Source organism: Triticum aestivum, chromosome 2B (assembly GCF_018294505.1).
Source record: "Triticum aestivum cultivar Chinese Spring chromosome 2B, IWGSC CS RefSeq v2.1, whole genome shotgun sequence".
NCBI lineage: Eukaryota > Viridiplantae > Streptophyta > Magnoliopsida > Poales > Poaceae > Triticum > Triticum aestivum.
The window spans coordinates 791,159,967-791,176,158 of record NC_057798.1 but is presented as its reverse complement, the minus strand read 5'-3'; the positions used below and the strand labels follow the sequence as shown (position 1 = coordinate 791,176,158).

Sequence of the window (16,192 nt, the reverse complement as noted above, 5' to 3'; positions counted from 1 at the left end):
TAAGTAGAAGGGGAAAATGCAAAAATAAAATAAAAACCAAGAGAAAACCTGAAACCCAGAAGAAATAAGAAAAACAAAAACAACTGAAAGAGGAATATAAAAACGAAAAAAAAGATGAAAACCAACCTACAAAAAACAAAGAAAGAGAGAAAAAAAATTGATTGCGCTATTGGGCAGGTCCATTATGCCTCATTGTAGGCCCTCTCCTTCGTCAAATAGGAAAAGCACCCCATTTGCAAAAAAAAGGAACAGAAAAGGAAAAAGTCCCACGCACTTCAGCCAGTTCGTTTCGACACCGAAAAGAAAGAGAGAAAACACAACATTAATCTATGGAAATCATTAGTTAAACATAGCAGCCAGTGGTGGTGCGGTTCTGTCGATGGCGGTCCGGCGACCTGGTGGTGGTGGCCGGCGCTGCGCGTGGTGGTGGTGCTTCCACGTGGCGGCTTTCTGTGCGGGGAGGCAGGGGAGCGGCTTGGACAGGGGTGGCGGCGTCGACGGCGTGCCGGCTGCAGCGCGAAGGCGGGAACTTTACGGGCCTCGGAGATCCCGGGCAGGCCTGTGCGGCCACGGGCCTGGTATGTTCCTGCTATTGCGTCCGGTCAGCTACCGTCTTCGACGATGGAGGTGGGGCCCTCCCGCGTGCCGCCGGCGCTGCTGCCCTAGTCCCAGCTCCTCTTCTTCTTTGTGCGGACCATGCTTCACGGTACTGGGGTGAGACGGCTATGAAGCTTCGTGTCTGGGTTGGCGCAGGGTGAGGGTCTGTTTGGTGGCGAGCTCTGGAGTGCCTGAGGTGGAGGTTGGGATCGGGAGAAATCCCTGTTGGCTTGGCCGACACTGACGCGGTGGCACTTGTGGGTATCGCCGGACCTTCCTGGAGGGCGTCGGGGCTACCCTTCCGCTCTCCTCACAGCGTACCGGGGGAAACCCTTGGCAGCAGAGTTGTCATCGTCGCGTCCCTTCTTGGAGGTGCTGGTTGGTACCGGTGCTTCGGAGGCTTCGAGCTTGGTGGGCGATCTCCGGTGGGTGCAGCGGCCACGAGGCTTCTTCTTCGTTTTTGTCGATCCGCCGTTGTTGGCATCTGTTTCTCTTGTATTTTCTCTTTCTTTTCTTTTGGGCGTGACTGTGCTGCTTCCACCCCAGCATCTATCGTTGGATGTATCGGTTGGTTGCTTTGTATCCAAAGCGGGGGAACCCTTTTTCGATAAACAAAGCAGCCAGTTCCACTCTTCAGTCCTTTAGTTTTGAAAAAATTTCCACTCTTCAGCTGATAGACAGGATCTTTGCCATTTTGCTAGGAAATGAAACGGATTTTTGAAAGTCTAGAAAGTGCTTCAGTTGTTTTCTCTCAAATCTTTTGTTTCACTATTTTCTTTTTGTAAAGAGTTTAGTACTTGCATAGTTGATCTCATCGAACCATCAAAAGTAGCAGCAACATATTTTCAGGTTTGACCATTTTGGAAGATCTTGGGGAAATCCCTCACAGAAGGTGAGATAGAGATACATGACTTTCCTACTGTGACCTGTTTAGAGCATTTTTCGGCGAAAATTGCTTGGCGTGGACGAGCTCGCGCGCTCTCTGTATCGTCGTGCGTTCGTTCGGCTCGGGATGTGGGACGTACGCGGTATTAGCTGTGGTGGTTGAGGGGATATTTATTGTGTGTACGTGACGGCCTGAGACGCCGTGAGAGCGGACGGTGGTGTTAGACGAGCAGGCGGTTATAGTCGCTGTTGCCGCTTCCGCTCTCCGTCGTGGCTTCGGCTCTCCGTCGCTGCCGGCCCTCGACCATAGTCGCTGTTGCCGCTTCCACCCTCCGCCACTGCAGGCTCTCGGCCATGGTCGCCATCGCCGCTTCCGCCTCCTCTACTGTCAACACTCTCCATGGCCACCGCTGCCGGGCCTTGCCCATGGTCGCCGTCGCCACATCCGTTTTTGGCGAGCCCTCGCTGTATGTGTTGCTAATGCTATTGCAGCCACACCATCAAAAAGATAACGCGTACTCAAGAGCATCACCGTGCTTGCCGCATTTTAGTACCATGGAGTTCACGTGCATGCATGTGTGCTCGTCGAGAAAGACAGATCACGGACGAAAGGAACCCAGAGACGAAAATCGATTTACATCAGTACTATCTGAACTTTTCAAGTCCAAACAAGGTATCCTATAAATCAGCTTTAACATAGCAACAATTTAGAACTAGTTTTCCTAAAAATCCTCTTAAAACAGGTTTTGCTAATACTTGTTCCAAAATGTGTACCATCTACCCCGGTGGGTCATATATATATATATCTCTGCCGTGTCGAGTATACATTGTGATGATGATATTCATAGGGAGGATGATGATGGTCGCATGGTCATATGTCAAGAGAGGTGTTTTCTTCCACTCTAGTTGTGAGGTGGAGAAAGCATTTTTGTGGTTTTGGTTTTTGCCACGCGGATGTAGTTGCGTGTATGGTAGGTTTATTTATTTTAAAAATCTACTCCCTCCGTCCGAAAATACTTGTCATCAAAATGAATAAAAGGGGATGTATCTAGATGTATTTTAGTTGTAGATACATCCTTTTTGTCTATTTTGATGACAAGTATTTTCGGACGGAGGGAGTATATGTGAAACATCTTGCTTATTTTATTTTGTGATGCCTTCTTGTGGTAACTTAGATGTAGTTGTGAAGAGCAAGTGTTTTTTTTTTGGAAATATATTTTTGGGAAAACAGAATTTCTTGATTTTGTACTAGAGGTTTTACGGTATTTGAACTGCGTAATTTAGGTCCTCCATTAGTATATGATGTAAAAAATATGAAAAAACACATGCAGAATTTTTTGTGATTTGTTCACAGAGGCACTTTTTTTTTGACCAACTATATTTTTTTAACCGTTGGTATGCAGCAGCTTCCACACATACTCCCCCCGTCCGTGTTTATTAGGCCTAAATACAACATCTCTTAGACCAAGACACATAGTAATTTGCTCACATTAATTCTTCCATTCCACTCCCAATGCACTCTCTCACATGCATGCAGCCAATGAAAAAGCACGCATGAAGTGTATTAATTGCCTAGCCATGGCATCAACAACAATGACTTTCAATGCAACCAATGAAATGGTTGCATGCATGCATCTTTCCAAAGCGAGACCTTATAAAAAAGGACATGCTTGTGATGCTAAGAGGCCTAATAAACCCGGACGGAGGGAGTAGCGTTTAAGGGGGAGATCCATTGAACGACAATTGTAAACAGCTGACAGTATGCTTCGTCTTTTTTTTACGTGTGTATTTGTCCATCAATTTAGATAATTTGCCTTTTTGCATATCAGTCTTTTTGGACAATTTTTTGTTCATTTCGATAAATCATCAGATGTTATTTACAGGTTTTTTTCTTTTCTTTTTTCAATCTTTTTAAGTCTTACATTTTCAGTGTTTAATTTTTTATGTTTAGAAGTATGCTCCCAAACAGAAGGGATGTTTGTTTTGCAGCCACGCTCAGTGTCGTTCTTGGACTATTTACGGATGTGGGTGATCTCAAATTTTGGAACCATTGTTCTGGTGTATGCCAGGATAGGGACGGACCCTTTTGTTGTTTGTTTTCATAATGAGATCGCGGCGGGACAACTCACATCTGCAATGAAGGTGTACTCCATCGTAATGCAGGAGGTAATGCTTTTTTTCAACAACTTGTTGGGCGCATGGCATGGTCAGTTGATAGTCTTACAATTTTTTTCAAACCGCATAGATAAAAACAGCATACGAGTGCATTACATGCTGACATCTAAACAAACTTATTGGTATTTTTAATAGAAATACATGTACCAACGGAACAGACAGAGTGCCCCGTCACGTTTCCTTTAATTATCACGGCGCCGTGGCCGTATGGAACTGTTCGCTTGGACGTATCGCTCCTTGCTTCATACGATTGCATTTAATACTCGGATGAACGTGTCCCTGTCTCATTGGAACGCGTCGCGGGAGCACGCGAGCCCGTCCTCTCTTTTGCCGCTCTTTCATTTTTCGGTGCTTAATTTGGAGATTTCTGTATTTATATTTGGTCACCTCATCTAGCCTTCCTCAAGTAGTTTCTCGAAACTTGGGTGCTATAAAACTAGAAACAAGGATGCTGAAGTGCCTTGCTCACCTACTGAACAATCATTCGATTCACTTTATTTCTTTTGTAAGACGATATGTAGATCATGTTCTTATGGTCTAAACGATATGTGGATAGTTTTCCTCTGATCATCTTAATCAGAAGAAAGAGGTAAATCAATCTTTGAACCCCGCTTGGGAATCTGAAGCGGAAAACCTGAAACCTGAAACAGCAATCTGATGAATGAGCTGTACGTTCTTACTTGGAATTGATCCTGCTTACGGTTCAGATCACCATCCTCTTCTTCTCCCCACCTTCATCGTCTTCAGAGAGCAATACCATCGTCATTGTTGTTGCACCGCCAGGCCTTCATATTACGGAACCACGAGCCCATCAATATTGGGCTTTCTTCCACTAGAGACCTCTCAAAATAACCAGCCCACGGACAGAGTGCTCTGTTTTTGTTTGTGCCGTTTTGTTTAGTCCCACCTCGGGCAGCCACAACAGAGGGAAGGCGAAGGCACGCTATATCAGGCGACCCATGGCATCAAAGAGAAGCATACCTTTCTCGGCCTTTTGGCTAAGATCAAGTGTAGTATTTGTTCTTATCAGTTTAATATCTGATATGTGGGCTACATGCCCACAACGATATTAAATTTATTTTTTAAGGGAAAGGGGGCATCACAGTAGCTTGCTATTGGGCCCCTTGCGTGTCGCCTAGGCGTTCACTACTGCCAAGGCTGGCACACCCCAACCAAACCAATTTCAAAGTGTTTGCTTATTCTGAAGCTCCCTTCTTAGAAATTGATAAGATTTAGACCTTGGTTTTGGAATCATTTGGCTTTAAAAGCATGTCAATTTTGCAGTCACTTAGGAGAATAGGTCTACATCTTGCTCCTGCTCTCCGTTTCTGAGAATAGGTCTTCATCTTGTATGTACTCTGTGTTTGCTGTTACTGAGAAACAATGATGCTTCAGACAATGGACATCTACCGTTCTATTTCCATTATTACTTTTGATTGATCAACCCTTCGTCGTCCCTTTCAGACTACAAGCAAGCACGCAGAGGAGGCGACGAACAGGGCTCTTCTCTCCTACCTCCGTCTCTCTTCCTCAATCCTCTTCATGTTGGACCAAATTAAACTGTAGATAGCTGTGATGTCAAAGGCATGCTATCCCGTTCTGCTGCCGGCCATTTTTTCCGGAGCAAAGTGAAAAGAGCACAACTCAATTAGTTTGCACCCTTTTTTTTTCAGTCAGTCACATTCCAAACAGAGAATGCCTCAAGAATTTGAATGGCACCCTCAAGCCACAAAACAGCATACCTCCATGAGTAGGGAATTTCTCAACACAAAGCAAAAAGGTCCACAAATATTTTGTCTACAGTCAATCTCGCCTCCATTGCTTCAGTCTGATGTTTTGTATTGACTGACAACTTCATCAGGAAGCAAAGGTCCCAAAAAGGGCAGGTAAAAAATCAGCATAAGGTAGGTGCGCAATTACTCGGTAAACTGAAAGAGAAAAACATGCGTCCAGATTCAAGTACACACATTTTAATTTAGCCACAGTGCGATCAACTATTCCCAGGCTAGCAATAACCAGAAATTAGAATTGCGAGGTCCACACGAAGCAAGTATTCTCAGGTTACCAATAACTAGAAATTAGAATTACAACTGGCTGCGCCTCTTCCAAGCCTGTGAGCATTACGAGACCACTAGCATTCCCTGACCATATCCGTCAACAAATAATTATCTCCACAGATGAGGATGATCCATATGTGAGTTGCTCCTTAATCCAACGCCTGCTAGTTTTTTCCGCGTCTGATCTTTCAAGGTTGGTGGCATCGCAGTACATGCATGGGCTTTCACCATACAACTGGATTATAAAAAGCCCCACAGCTCGTTCCATGACAAGCCTTATATAGTTTCTCACCTTGTCTTCATCCTCGCACCCGTAGATCTGCAGCACCTTCAAGTTCAGGTGCTTTAAATCCTTGGATGGTTCCCACACCACGTTGGTCTTCTCGGCACTCTTCTCGGGCGTCTTCACACATGAATGTCGAGATAACTTCAAGCAATGATATAGAAAGTGAATAACACATGTTAATTAAATTTGCCACTGACCCATGAAGGACAAGGTGACAACAATTGAATGTAAGTTTAGGCCCCGATAGAGTTTTCGAGGAATTTGCATGAATTAAATCCTACGCAAGTTTAATTGTAATTACAACCATATTCCTCATATTTCATTTAACCAAGATACTTTGTAATAAAGAATTTTCATCAAGAGGGCAATGCGCATCACTCCATGCAGAGGCCAGGGATTTCCTCCTTTTTGAAAAAAACACGAATTTTCAGAGAACTCTAGCATGAGATACGATCATACGATCCAGTAGGATTTTTTTGCCTTGCATTGACATTGTCTGGGATTTCCTCCTTTTTGAAAAAAAAACACGAATTTTTGGAGAACTCTAGCATGAGATACGATCATACGATCCAGTAGGATTTTTTTGCCTTGCATTGACATTGTCTGCAAAACTACAATGCGGCTTGTATGCACCACTTCTAGTATTTATGATAAGTTGGTGAGTGGTTGAAAATAAGATCAACTTTTTGGTACGTTTCTGAATATCCAAAAACATATCATCGTCAAAATGTAGAATGAGTAATATACATGCTAAGATGTTGACTAAATTAGAAAGAAGTTTAAGTAACACTCACTGATAAATTAGAAAGAAGTTTAAGTAACACTCACTGTCATATCTTGTAGGGCCGGTGCAGCTTCAAGGATAAACAGTGTCCAGCTCAGATCACACTCACTGATGATACGGAAAAGACGCACAGAGGTCAGGTTTCTGAACATAACAACAAGCTGCTTCGGAGATTCTGGCTGAATCCAAATCTGCAGCAAGAACATACATGCACAACTGAAACTGGTAGAGAAGAACACATGGTATGAAGATGGAGAAGATTTATATTTAAGTGGTGCGCAAAAATTAAGTTTACCATTTGGTACCCAAAACACAGAGTCAGTTTTGACAGGTTCCTGGCAACGGTACTCGTTGACAGGCACTCGCTCAGTGCGAATGGCTCTTGCCATGCCTTAGCTTTAGAAGAGAGTACTAAACCGCGAAGCTCAGGAACGTAGCCGAAGCGCACTGGAGTGTTCTTGAAGAGCCAACGATAGCACTCCACTTGCCTAAGCTTCGGGACAGAGACGAGCTTGATCCGCGTGCATCCAAATCCGATGAACTCGAGCTCCTGGAGCTGAGAGCACGACACATCAATCTTGAGCGTGGAGTGCAGGTCAAGCAGTCTGCAGACTCTCAGCTTGAGGTGCCTGAGCCTACCGCAAGTGCGAATGAGGTCAGTGATGCCCGAATGTCCAAAATCATGATATTCGAGCGTAAGCGTCGTGAGCCATGAGAAGGCGACTGGGTAGGCACGGGAGAAGGCCATGAACTCCTGCCCAATCTCGATGGCTCTGCCCAGCGGCTCGGTGGGTGGCAGGGATATGCAAAACTCAAGCCATTCGGTGTTGCCCAAGCTCACGATGCCCTCGACTAGGCGGCCTATGGAGCTCAGGTGAGGGAAAGACATGTAGAAGCTGAGGACGAGCACCTTGAGGGCACTACTCCCGCACACGCCTGCTCTTGCGCTTGCTCTTGCGCTTTGCTCCCCCCACCTCCCTCCTGTGGCCGTCTTTTATTTTTTATTTTGAGACAAGTTATCACCACCATACTATGCGATATTGCATCTTTGTAGTACATGGATATACAAAATATTAAAAAAAAGTATTTTTCACGCCAAACAAAACTAATATAATTTTCTAGATACAAATTATGACGGCGTGAAAGAAGATGGATCTGTACTGATTTACCCGACGACAAGCTTGGTAAGCTATAAAAAAACAAGCAACCGGATTTTGCTAACACGCGTGAAGTAAATTATTATTTTTGAACAACAAAAGGCGCTCGAAGCGCCAAATTCATTTCAGCTCAAAAACAATGTACAGCGTGAATTACAAACTCCTGAACCCGAAAATTTGAGAGAAGAGACACCACAGGACAGGAACTATGTCTATGAGCTGATGCGTAACAACAAACTTGAGGTTCAACCCTCGAATGAAGAACCTGATGAGCTACATTGTGTGCTATGCCATTAATTTTCCTAGAAATGTGAAACACTCGAGGTTGCAAGCTGTTAGCATGCTTGAAGAAATTAGCCAAAGGCTTCCTGATGCTCCAAGGGGTGGTAGATTCCACAATCTTACCGGTAGCAGCCACCAAAGATAAAGAAAGGCAATCCATGAGAAAGGTTGGCTGAACAATATTGAGCTTATTAGCCACTTGAGCTGCAAAAGAAAGAGCCAGAGCTTCTGCATGCAGAGGAGAAGTAGTGGGAAGAGCTGATGCTTGAATTTGCATATTGATTTCAAAATGATCTTGAGGCAAAACAAGATAGACCCCTATTCCAGTAGCAACTGCTCCCAGTAATAGACCAGGAACTTTTGAACTTCTGAAAGCAGCGTCAGAAAATATTTTGGGCCCCGTAATGAGCAAATCCGACTTAAGAGTTTGACCCTGCGTAGGAAGATGATCGGGAGGAGAAAGAACTTGTGGCATCACATGCATCTTAGAGAAATGAGGCAAGTCATTATAAGAATCAGAGGACAAGGTCATAGTAGCAATGTGCACATGATGAGGAAGAGCCTTTTTCCTATCAAAAAGAAAATCATTTCTAGCCTTCCAAAGACACCACAAGAAATTAAGAATGTTAGAGATAGAACCATTAGAGCATCTCCAGCCGTTGAGCCCCTCAGGAGGCATTTTTTTCGCCGCCTGGGGGGCTGCCGGCAAAAATTTTGTCCTGGAAACGAGAAAATGTCCACTCGTTGGGCCCCCCAGGCACTTATCCACTCGTCCGCACACCCTCACCATATCTCACGGCCCTCCTGCTACTTGCCGCCCTTGCCATGGCGCCGCTTGCCGCCGTCTAGCGTGCTCCCCTTCCCTCCCTGTCGGCGCGAGCTTGGAGACGAGCGGCGACCGGCAAGTCCCTCACCACTCCACGGCCGCGCATCTCCGAAGCCGGGCCTCGTCGACCCAAGGGTGCGCCTTGCGCTCGCCTGCGCCTCCTCGTTTCAGCCGCGCCCGGATTCTCTCCGGCGTCCAAGCACCTGCGACGCCCGCGCCGGTGGCTCCGCCGCCCGCTTACCCGTGAGCCGCCTCGGTCGTTTTCCTCGCCTATGCTCTGCTCCACCTGTGAGCTGACCTGGCTTCGAGTCGCTCGGCCTCCATCGCCGTGGCATTCGAGCTGTCGGGACGGCCCCTTCAAGTCGCCGCGTCCGCTCCCTTGCCAGCCGGCGTGCGCGCGCTCCTTCTCCGCGCCTCCGCGCCTCGTCCAGCTCCTCCCTATCAGGCGCCTCCGCCATGGACGCGCGCACGCAAGCGTGCGGTGCTGGGGCGCATTTGGCGCGGTGCAGAGGAGCGGCGCGACGGCCGGAGACGAGGCCATGGTGCAGGAGGCGGCGGACGCCAGCGAAGGTAGCAGTGCTGGACGGGAGGGAAGGTGGGGACGGAGAAAGCGACGGGGGAAGAGAGAGATGTAGCTGCAGGTGGGCCAGACGAGGCAAAAAGGTAGCGTCGGCCTCCCCAGCTGCCCCCCCCCCCCCCCAGGATCCTGGGTTTGGGGTGGTAGCGCCGGCCGCATTTTTGCCCAAATCCGGCGATATTTGAGGTCGTGGGGGCGCGAGTGGGTAAATTTTTGACCGCCGGCGACGAAAAAGTACTCTTGGGGGCCTTCCTGGGGAGGCTAGTGGAGATGCTATTAGGATGTCCCATTTGAAGCAAGGCAATAAGGATAGAATGCATGGAAGTATGACCTTGGATTAAGAAGTAATTAAACTTGCTTATACTCCCTCCGTCTCAAAATACTTGTATTAGATTTGTCCAAATACAGATGTATGAAGTTACGTTTTAGTATTAGGTACATATGTATCTAGACAAATGTAAGACAAATTTTTTGGGACAGAGAGTGTATTTATATAATATGCTAGATCTGGTGCAAAATCCATCTGCAAGAATGCAACACAACACCTCCTTCTTGTCACAACTAGTTTTTGCTTTTTGTGACGCTTTTCTTTCTCATTGACGCCCTACTAGATTGATTGTGCATTGTGGTCGATGGTTGTATATATCTCCGCATATTCACTACCATGGTCCTATTGCTCTACTCATCACCATCTAGCTGGTAAATATTTACTATGAAGAGACCCTGATGCACTAAGAAAGATGGATTAGGTTCAGACTGAAGATGCCTGTGATCTAAGTTGGGATCCCAAAAAGAGAGGAAAATTTACATTCAATCACGGAAACATGCATATGCGTGTAATTATTTAATTAGGCGATTTACTACTTTTTTAGGTTGCTCTACTGATTTCAATTTTGCACGCACCCGAGAATCCCACTTTGGGGTTCTAATTTCCATGGAGGAGAGATGTATGATTCCAACTTGCTCGGGTATAGAACAGGAAGCCCCTTCGTTAACTTATCTGGATGGGTCGGAAAATTTAAACCCTAAACCCTGCAGATCGAAAGGCATTGCCTGAAGATGGCGCATCAATCCGGATAGATTCCATATTTACTCCGCTTGTTTTGTTTAGATTGTATGCTGATTAAAGCACATAATTATCAACCTGAGGGTAGGTTTTCATTTGCTTTCCTTTCTTTTATATAATCTGAGAGTTAGGTTCGTAGGCTAGCGCGTCGATCAACCTGAGGCTAGAAGAGTTTGGCTATATAAAACCAGTTCGTGTGTCTCTGGTGTGCTATTGGTAATGGAATTTAACCGTGATAGATTAACATCTTTTTCTCCTGCGGCTGCTGTGTAGTGTTGCTTTTGGTGTCTGTCGGTTGACTTGTTGCATACGGATACGTAATATCTTTGTTTGGTTGAGTGGGTTTTGTTAGAATGATGACAGTTCAGTGGGAGTATATTTGAATAAGTTCCAAACCAGTATACAAAGGTACATCCTAATGAAAGTTGGAAGTAGAATTATCCCTCGATTAAATAAACACAGGACATGTAGCATATATAGTTTTATGACCTCGATCACTATGCGGTTCCATTCGTCTTATTTTGAGAACTACCAAAAATGCTTCACTAGAACGCCATCCAACTCCAAGCAACTTGGCACGCAAGAGAAACGCAGCTGACAAGCCGAAACCCTAGCCGCCGCCGCCGCCGCCAAGTTCCTCTGCCAAGCCGCTGCATCCGTTCCCCTCCTCTTTCCTAGTCTCATTGGCGGCAAGAGGAAAGGAGACCCATCCGGTCCCGTTGTCTCCAGCGACAACCAACACACAATTGGCCTCTAATTGGAACTTCGAAAGGTGTCTGATAAGATGGCCGAGGTCATCGTTTTTGGAGGTATCTGGCAATTTCACATGCATCCGGACAACCGTGACAAATCGGTTGCTCATGTGCATCTCAATCAACTTCGCGACCTAGAAAATTCAGCAGTTTTGTCTTTAGTTTATTGCATGTGTGTTATCTTTTTTGGATTCAAATGTTATTTCTAAAGCTAAGTATTTGGATGGCTCACTTGGTGATAATGATAGTTATTATGTCGCTATTAATTTTTTTGCGAAAAATTAACAAACATAATATTGATGATTTAGATCGATAGAGCAATTACTGTTGTGACAGAGTGTACCCGACGTAGAAGATATGCAATTTGGAAAATACCATCTTGAATCATACACAGGCAATAACCACATCACTCTAGTAGTTGTGACACACTACTTGTGGCGACCTCGGTCATTAGCATGCAGTATTCCTTCCTCATATCCACCGGGAGCGCCGCGAGAAATCTCATCCGGCGATCATCTTCAGCGAGAACTTTGTGTGCTGTTAGCATCTCATCACGAGCCATGTCTGGTATTTCCTCAACGGCCACTGAGATCTCACTCTTGTCGTCACGAGCCTCCGACATTGACACCCCCGAGTCTTCATGACTTTTTGAGCTGTGGATGTCGCCCACGCTGCCACGACAAGAGTTGAAGTAGCTGGAGACCTCGCTGGGAATAAGAGCTCGGTTCCAACGGTGCGGCCGCTCATCATCCGCCGGGTAGCCGCGGACCCATTGCACTGTCTTCCTCCTTGTGTCGACGGTGAGGAACCATGTCGTCTTGTCGGCATGGCTGCAGGGGTGGTGCCAGGACTCGCGTGACATGAAGCAGATTACGTCCGGGTCGTCGAGGCTGATGATGGGGAAGTCAAGTGGGACGCGCGGGAGGACGGAGAGCTCGTTGCAATCGACCACGCCGTCCTCCTCCCACGTCATGTCATTTGTCCTCAATGTCCAGGTGGTGATGGTAAATGCGTCCGGGTAGCGTGGGCACGTGGAGCAGCAGCGAGGCGAGACCCTGACAAACTTCACCACCGAGCCGCCGTGAGTGACGCACACACCCCGGGAGGCATCGCGGCATTGCTTGCAACCGGGGCGGTTACATCGGTCGTGATCGGGGAGCACAGTGTCAATGGGCAGAGGCACATACCGTAGCTCCGGGCTCTCGGCCATGAAGTCGGAGAAGATGATGCCGCGGGACTTATCGATCCAGTACAGGAACCGGTCACCGACGGGGATGACCGTATCGGCCCAGTAAGAGGAGAGCTTCATCTCCTGGCCGTCGCTGCGGCGGACAGGGAGGTGGCCCGTGAGCTCCCACTCGCACCTGCCGGAGCGAAGCATGCGGAGCCCGGTTTTTATCACCTCGAAGCTTCCTGCCAGGTTGTCCCTGCACGTGATCTCCAGGCATGCCACCACGGACCCGCCGTCGCCGTCACCGCCGCCCAAGCGCAGGATGCCTGTCTTGGCGTGGCAAATAGTGTCGCCGCAAGGAGGAAGAAGTGACAGGGACGGCCGGGCGGCGCCGTCGCCGGCGTTGTAGACGAGAAGATCAGGCGGTTGATAGGGATGGCTTTGCGGCGTCATGTGGATGAGGACGGAGTCTCCATGGGCCGCGAGGACGGCGGTCCGATACTTCTCCTCGACCTTGTCGACGTGGACGTGCAGTGTCGACACCGCCGGGGGCGCCACCAGACAGAAGGAGGCCTGGACGGGACGGCCGGCGGAGTTGACGCAGCCCGCCAGCGTACGGGCGTCGGGGGTAGAGGGACCCTGACATCCAGTGTAGCGATCGAGAAGCACACAGCGAGGGTAGTCGCCGGCGGCGGAATAGGGCTCGGTGTCTTCTATGTCGGTTGGATTCAGATCGGGATTCGGGGGATGCAGGCCGACTCGGACGTCTTCCTTTTTTTATATCACAATCCACTCCACGTACGCTATATGTACATTCAATCCAACGTACGGTGGTTGATCGGTGCATTGTGTATATAACCAACGGTATCTGCTGGACACTACCTAGATCCCTCGTTCGTGGCTGGTGCCAATTGTGCTTGTGGCTACTTCAACAAGGTTTAATTTGCTTGTTGCTTCTCTCCGGTCCAAGTGAATCGCACCACGAGATCACCACAATTTCTTTCGCGTCGGTTCTCATCATATGGGCAATGAAGGGCAGGATGCCCTTCTCCACCTTGTCGCGGCAGCACTTGTCGTCGACCCAACGAACCGAGGGCTGCTCAACACACCCTGGTTGTTCGCGCTGTCACAGAACAACAAACTTAGCATAGTTCGAGGTGAAGATGTGCTGGATGTTCGGCGAGTCCCAGATTATGAAGATCCGTGTGCTGGCTTTGGAAACCCTTAGGCTATGTCCTGATGGTGCTAGGGGATCAAAGACGATGTAGCTAGTCATGCAATCTGTGGAGGTTGACGCCTTGACGGCTAGTGAAGGGAGGACAATGGGTTCTATGTAGGTCATAGTGGTTTTCACATTTAGTGAGATTTGGATGTCAATGAAATACCGAAATATTTAACCATTTGGTCAAAATATTTCAGTGATTTTTAGTTGTACATAGATTTCAAAATTTTCAAAAGGAAAATTATTTTCAAGGGAACACTTCGGTCCTTTGGCCGAAATGCAAACCAATATCACTGAAATTTGGTAATTTCGGTAAACGATGAAATATTTCTGAAACTGAATGTTAAAGCCATCTAACTGATGTAAATCACTATTCTCCACCCACTGGCTTGGTACTTGGTAGGTAGGGTACAGAAGCCGAGTAGATCATCTCTTTGTGATTCTGCAGTCAATCAACTATCGAAATAGCGTATAACCAAGACGGCAGATTCGGTAGTCCAGGCGATGATGTAGCAGATAACATCAACTTGGAGGAAATTAATTAGAGCGAGGTTCACTCTGACACTTCAAGTATTCGACCGCACAATGGTTGATTTCTCTTGTATATATGTGAAGATACAAGAGAATCCACTTGTGAGTTCAGTTAGGATTTATAGTTCTTTGGAACAAGCTGATATGATCTCAAAATGAGAAAGATAAGAGCTGTTATACTGATCAACAAGTCTCGTTGGATGTATATCGCTCTGTACCATGCATACTGTTGTGGCTGAGTGTACAATTTATTTGGAAATTAATATCTTGGCTGATGCCATGGACCCACGGTAAGTGGCACGTCCTGGATTATTCTTCCAACTCGAACAATATTTTGCGACGATCAAAGATCACAAGCTCTCACAGCCATCCGAAATCATAAACTGGAAATAACAACATTAGTATACGCTTGAACCTGGACCAGTTCCGTGAGGCATGACAGTAAGTCCTCGGCGCGCGGTAACTATTGGAGTGTGCTTCAGTTGCTGCAGCCTCCGTCAAATTCAAATTCTATTGCAAGTGGGCAGGTACAAGAAAATCATGGCCAGTAGCTGACGAACAGCACTAGTTGCCTCGACCTCTGTCATTAGCATGCAATACTCCTTTCTCATGTCCACCGGTAGCGCCGCGAGAAATCTTATCCGGCGATCATTACCGGCGAGAACTTTGTGCGCTCTCACCATCTCATCACGAGCCATGCCGGGTATCTCCTCAATCGCGGGGGAGATCACCCTCTCCTGCTCGTCACGAGTTGCCGCCGTCGGCATCACCACCGTGCCTTCGTGGCGCCTTGCACAGGAAGCGTTGAAGTAGCTAGAGACCTTGCTGGAAAGAAGAGCTCGGTTCCATTGCACTTGTCCTTCACGCGGCAGACCGATGTCATCTTCTTCCTCCTTGTGTCTACGGTAACCAGCCACGCCGTATCGTTGTCGTGGCGGTAGAGCCTAGGCTTGCGGGAAAACAGGCAGATAACGTCGGGATTGTCCAAGCTGACAATGGGGAGCTGTAGCCGGAAGCGTGGGACAACAGGCGCCGCCACTACCCAGACCTTGTCGCTGTCGATCAGGTCGTTCTCCTCCCACGTCATGTTGTCGGTCATCAGTGTCCAGGTGGTGATGGTGAATGTGTGCTGGGAGCGCGCGCACTCTATGGCGCCAGGGTTACCGCAGCAGCAGCGAGGTGAAACCCTGACGAATTTCACTGCCGAGCCGTTGCCGGTGACTCACACATTCCGCGAGACCATGTTGGCAACATCAGGGGGTCGGCGGGCAGAGGCACGTACCACAACTCAGGATTCTCCTTCATCAAATCGGAGATGATGATGCCGTGGCAGTTGGACAAATCGATCCAGTACAGGAACTAGTTGCCGACGGGGATGACAGCGTCGGTCTGCCAGTGGAAGAGGCCGTAGAGCTCCATCTCCTGACCGTTGGCGTGCCTGGAGGAACGGAGCATGTAGAGCCTGGCTTCCACCGCCGCGTCTTTCGACGTCTCGATCGACTTGAGGTTCAGGCTCGCCACCACGAAATGGTGGCCGGCGCCGCCTAGGCGCAGGATGCCGGAGTTTGCGTGGACCATATTCTTGTCAAAAGGAGGAATAAGTGAGAGGGACAGCTGGGTAAATTAGGTCTTTTGCCCCACTTTACTTCCCCATTAGATAATTTGCCCGCCCCAGAGGCTGCCGGGTAAGGCTGGGGCCATCCGTCATTGAAACGACCCTGGAGCAAATCATCTAACCCCTTGTAAAGTGGGGCAAATCATCTAATCTCCCGGGACGGCGGCCGGGCTGCGCCGCCGTCAGCGTTGTAGATAAAAAGTTCGGGC

The 16,192-nt window shown here is 47.8% G+C and overlaps 1 protein-coding gene and 1 non-coding gene across 2 annotated transcripts; one reads left to right on the top strand and one right to left on the bottom strand.

Moving 5' to 3' along the window:
• The first annotated feature begins 4,634 nt into the window (after positions 1-4,634).
• Positions 4,635-4,829, top strand: LOC123047683 (U2 spliceosomal RNA). The gene has a single exon (XR_006423075.1). It is a non-coding gene; the product is annotated as a U2 spliceosomal RNA (small nuclear RNA).
• Positions 4,830-5,605: 776 nt separating this feature from the next.
• On the bottom strand, positions 5,606-9,507 carry LOC123039688 (uncharacterized). The gene is made up of 4 exons (XM_044462737.1): positions 9,253-9,507; positions 7,080-7,775; positions 6,829-6,975; positions 5,606-6,141 (listed from the first exon to the last, which is right to left on the bottom strand). The coding sequence occupies exons 1-4, from the start codon at positions 9,505-9,507 to the stop codon at positions 5,812-5,814; spliced, it is 1,428 nt and encodes a 475-aa protein (XP_044318672.1). The 3' UTR covers positions 5,606-5,811.
• Between the last annotated feature and the right edge of the window lie 6,685 nt (positions 9,508-16,192).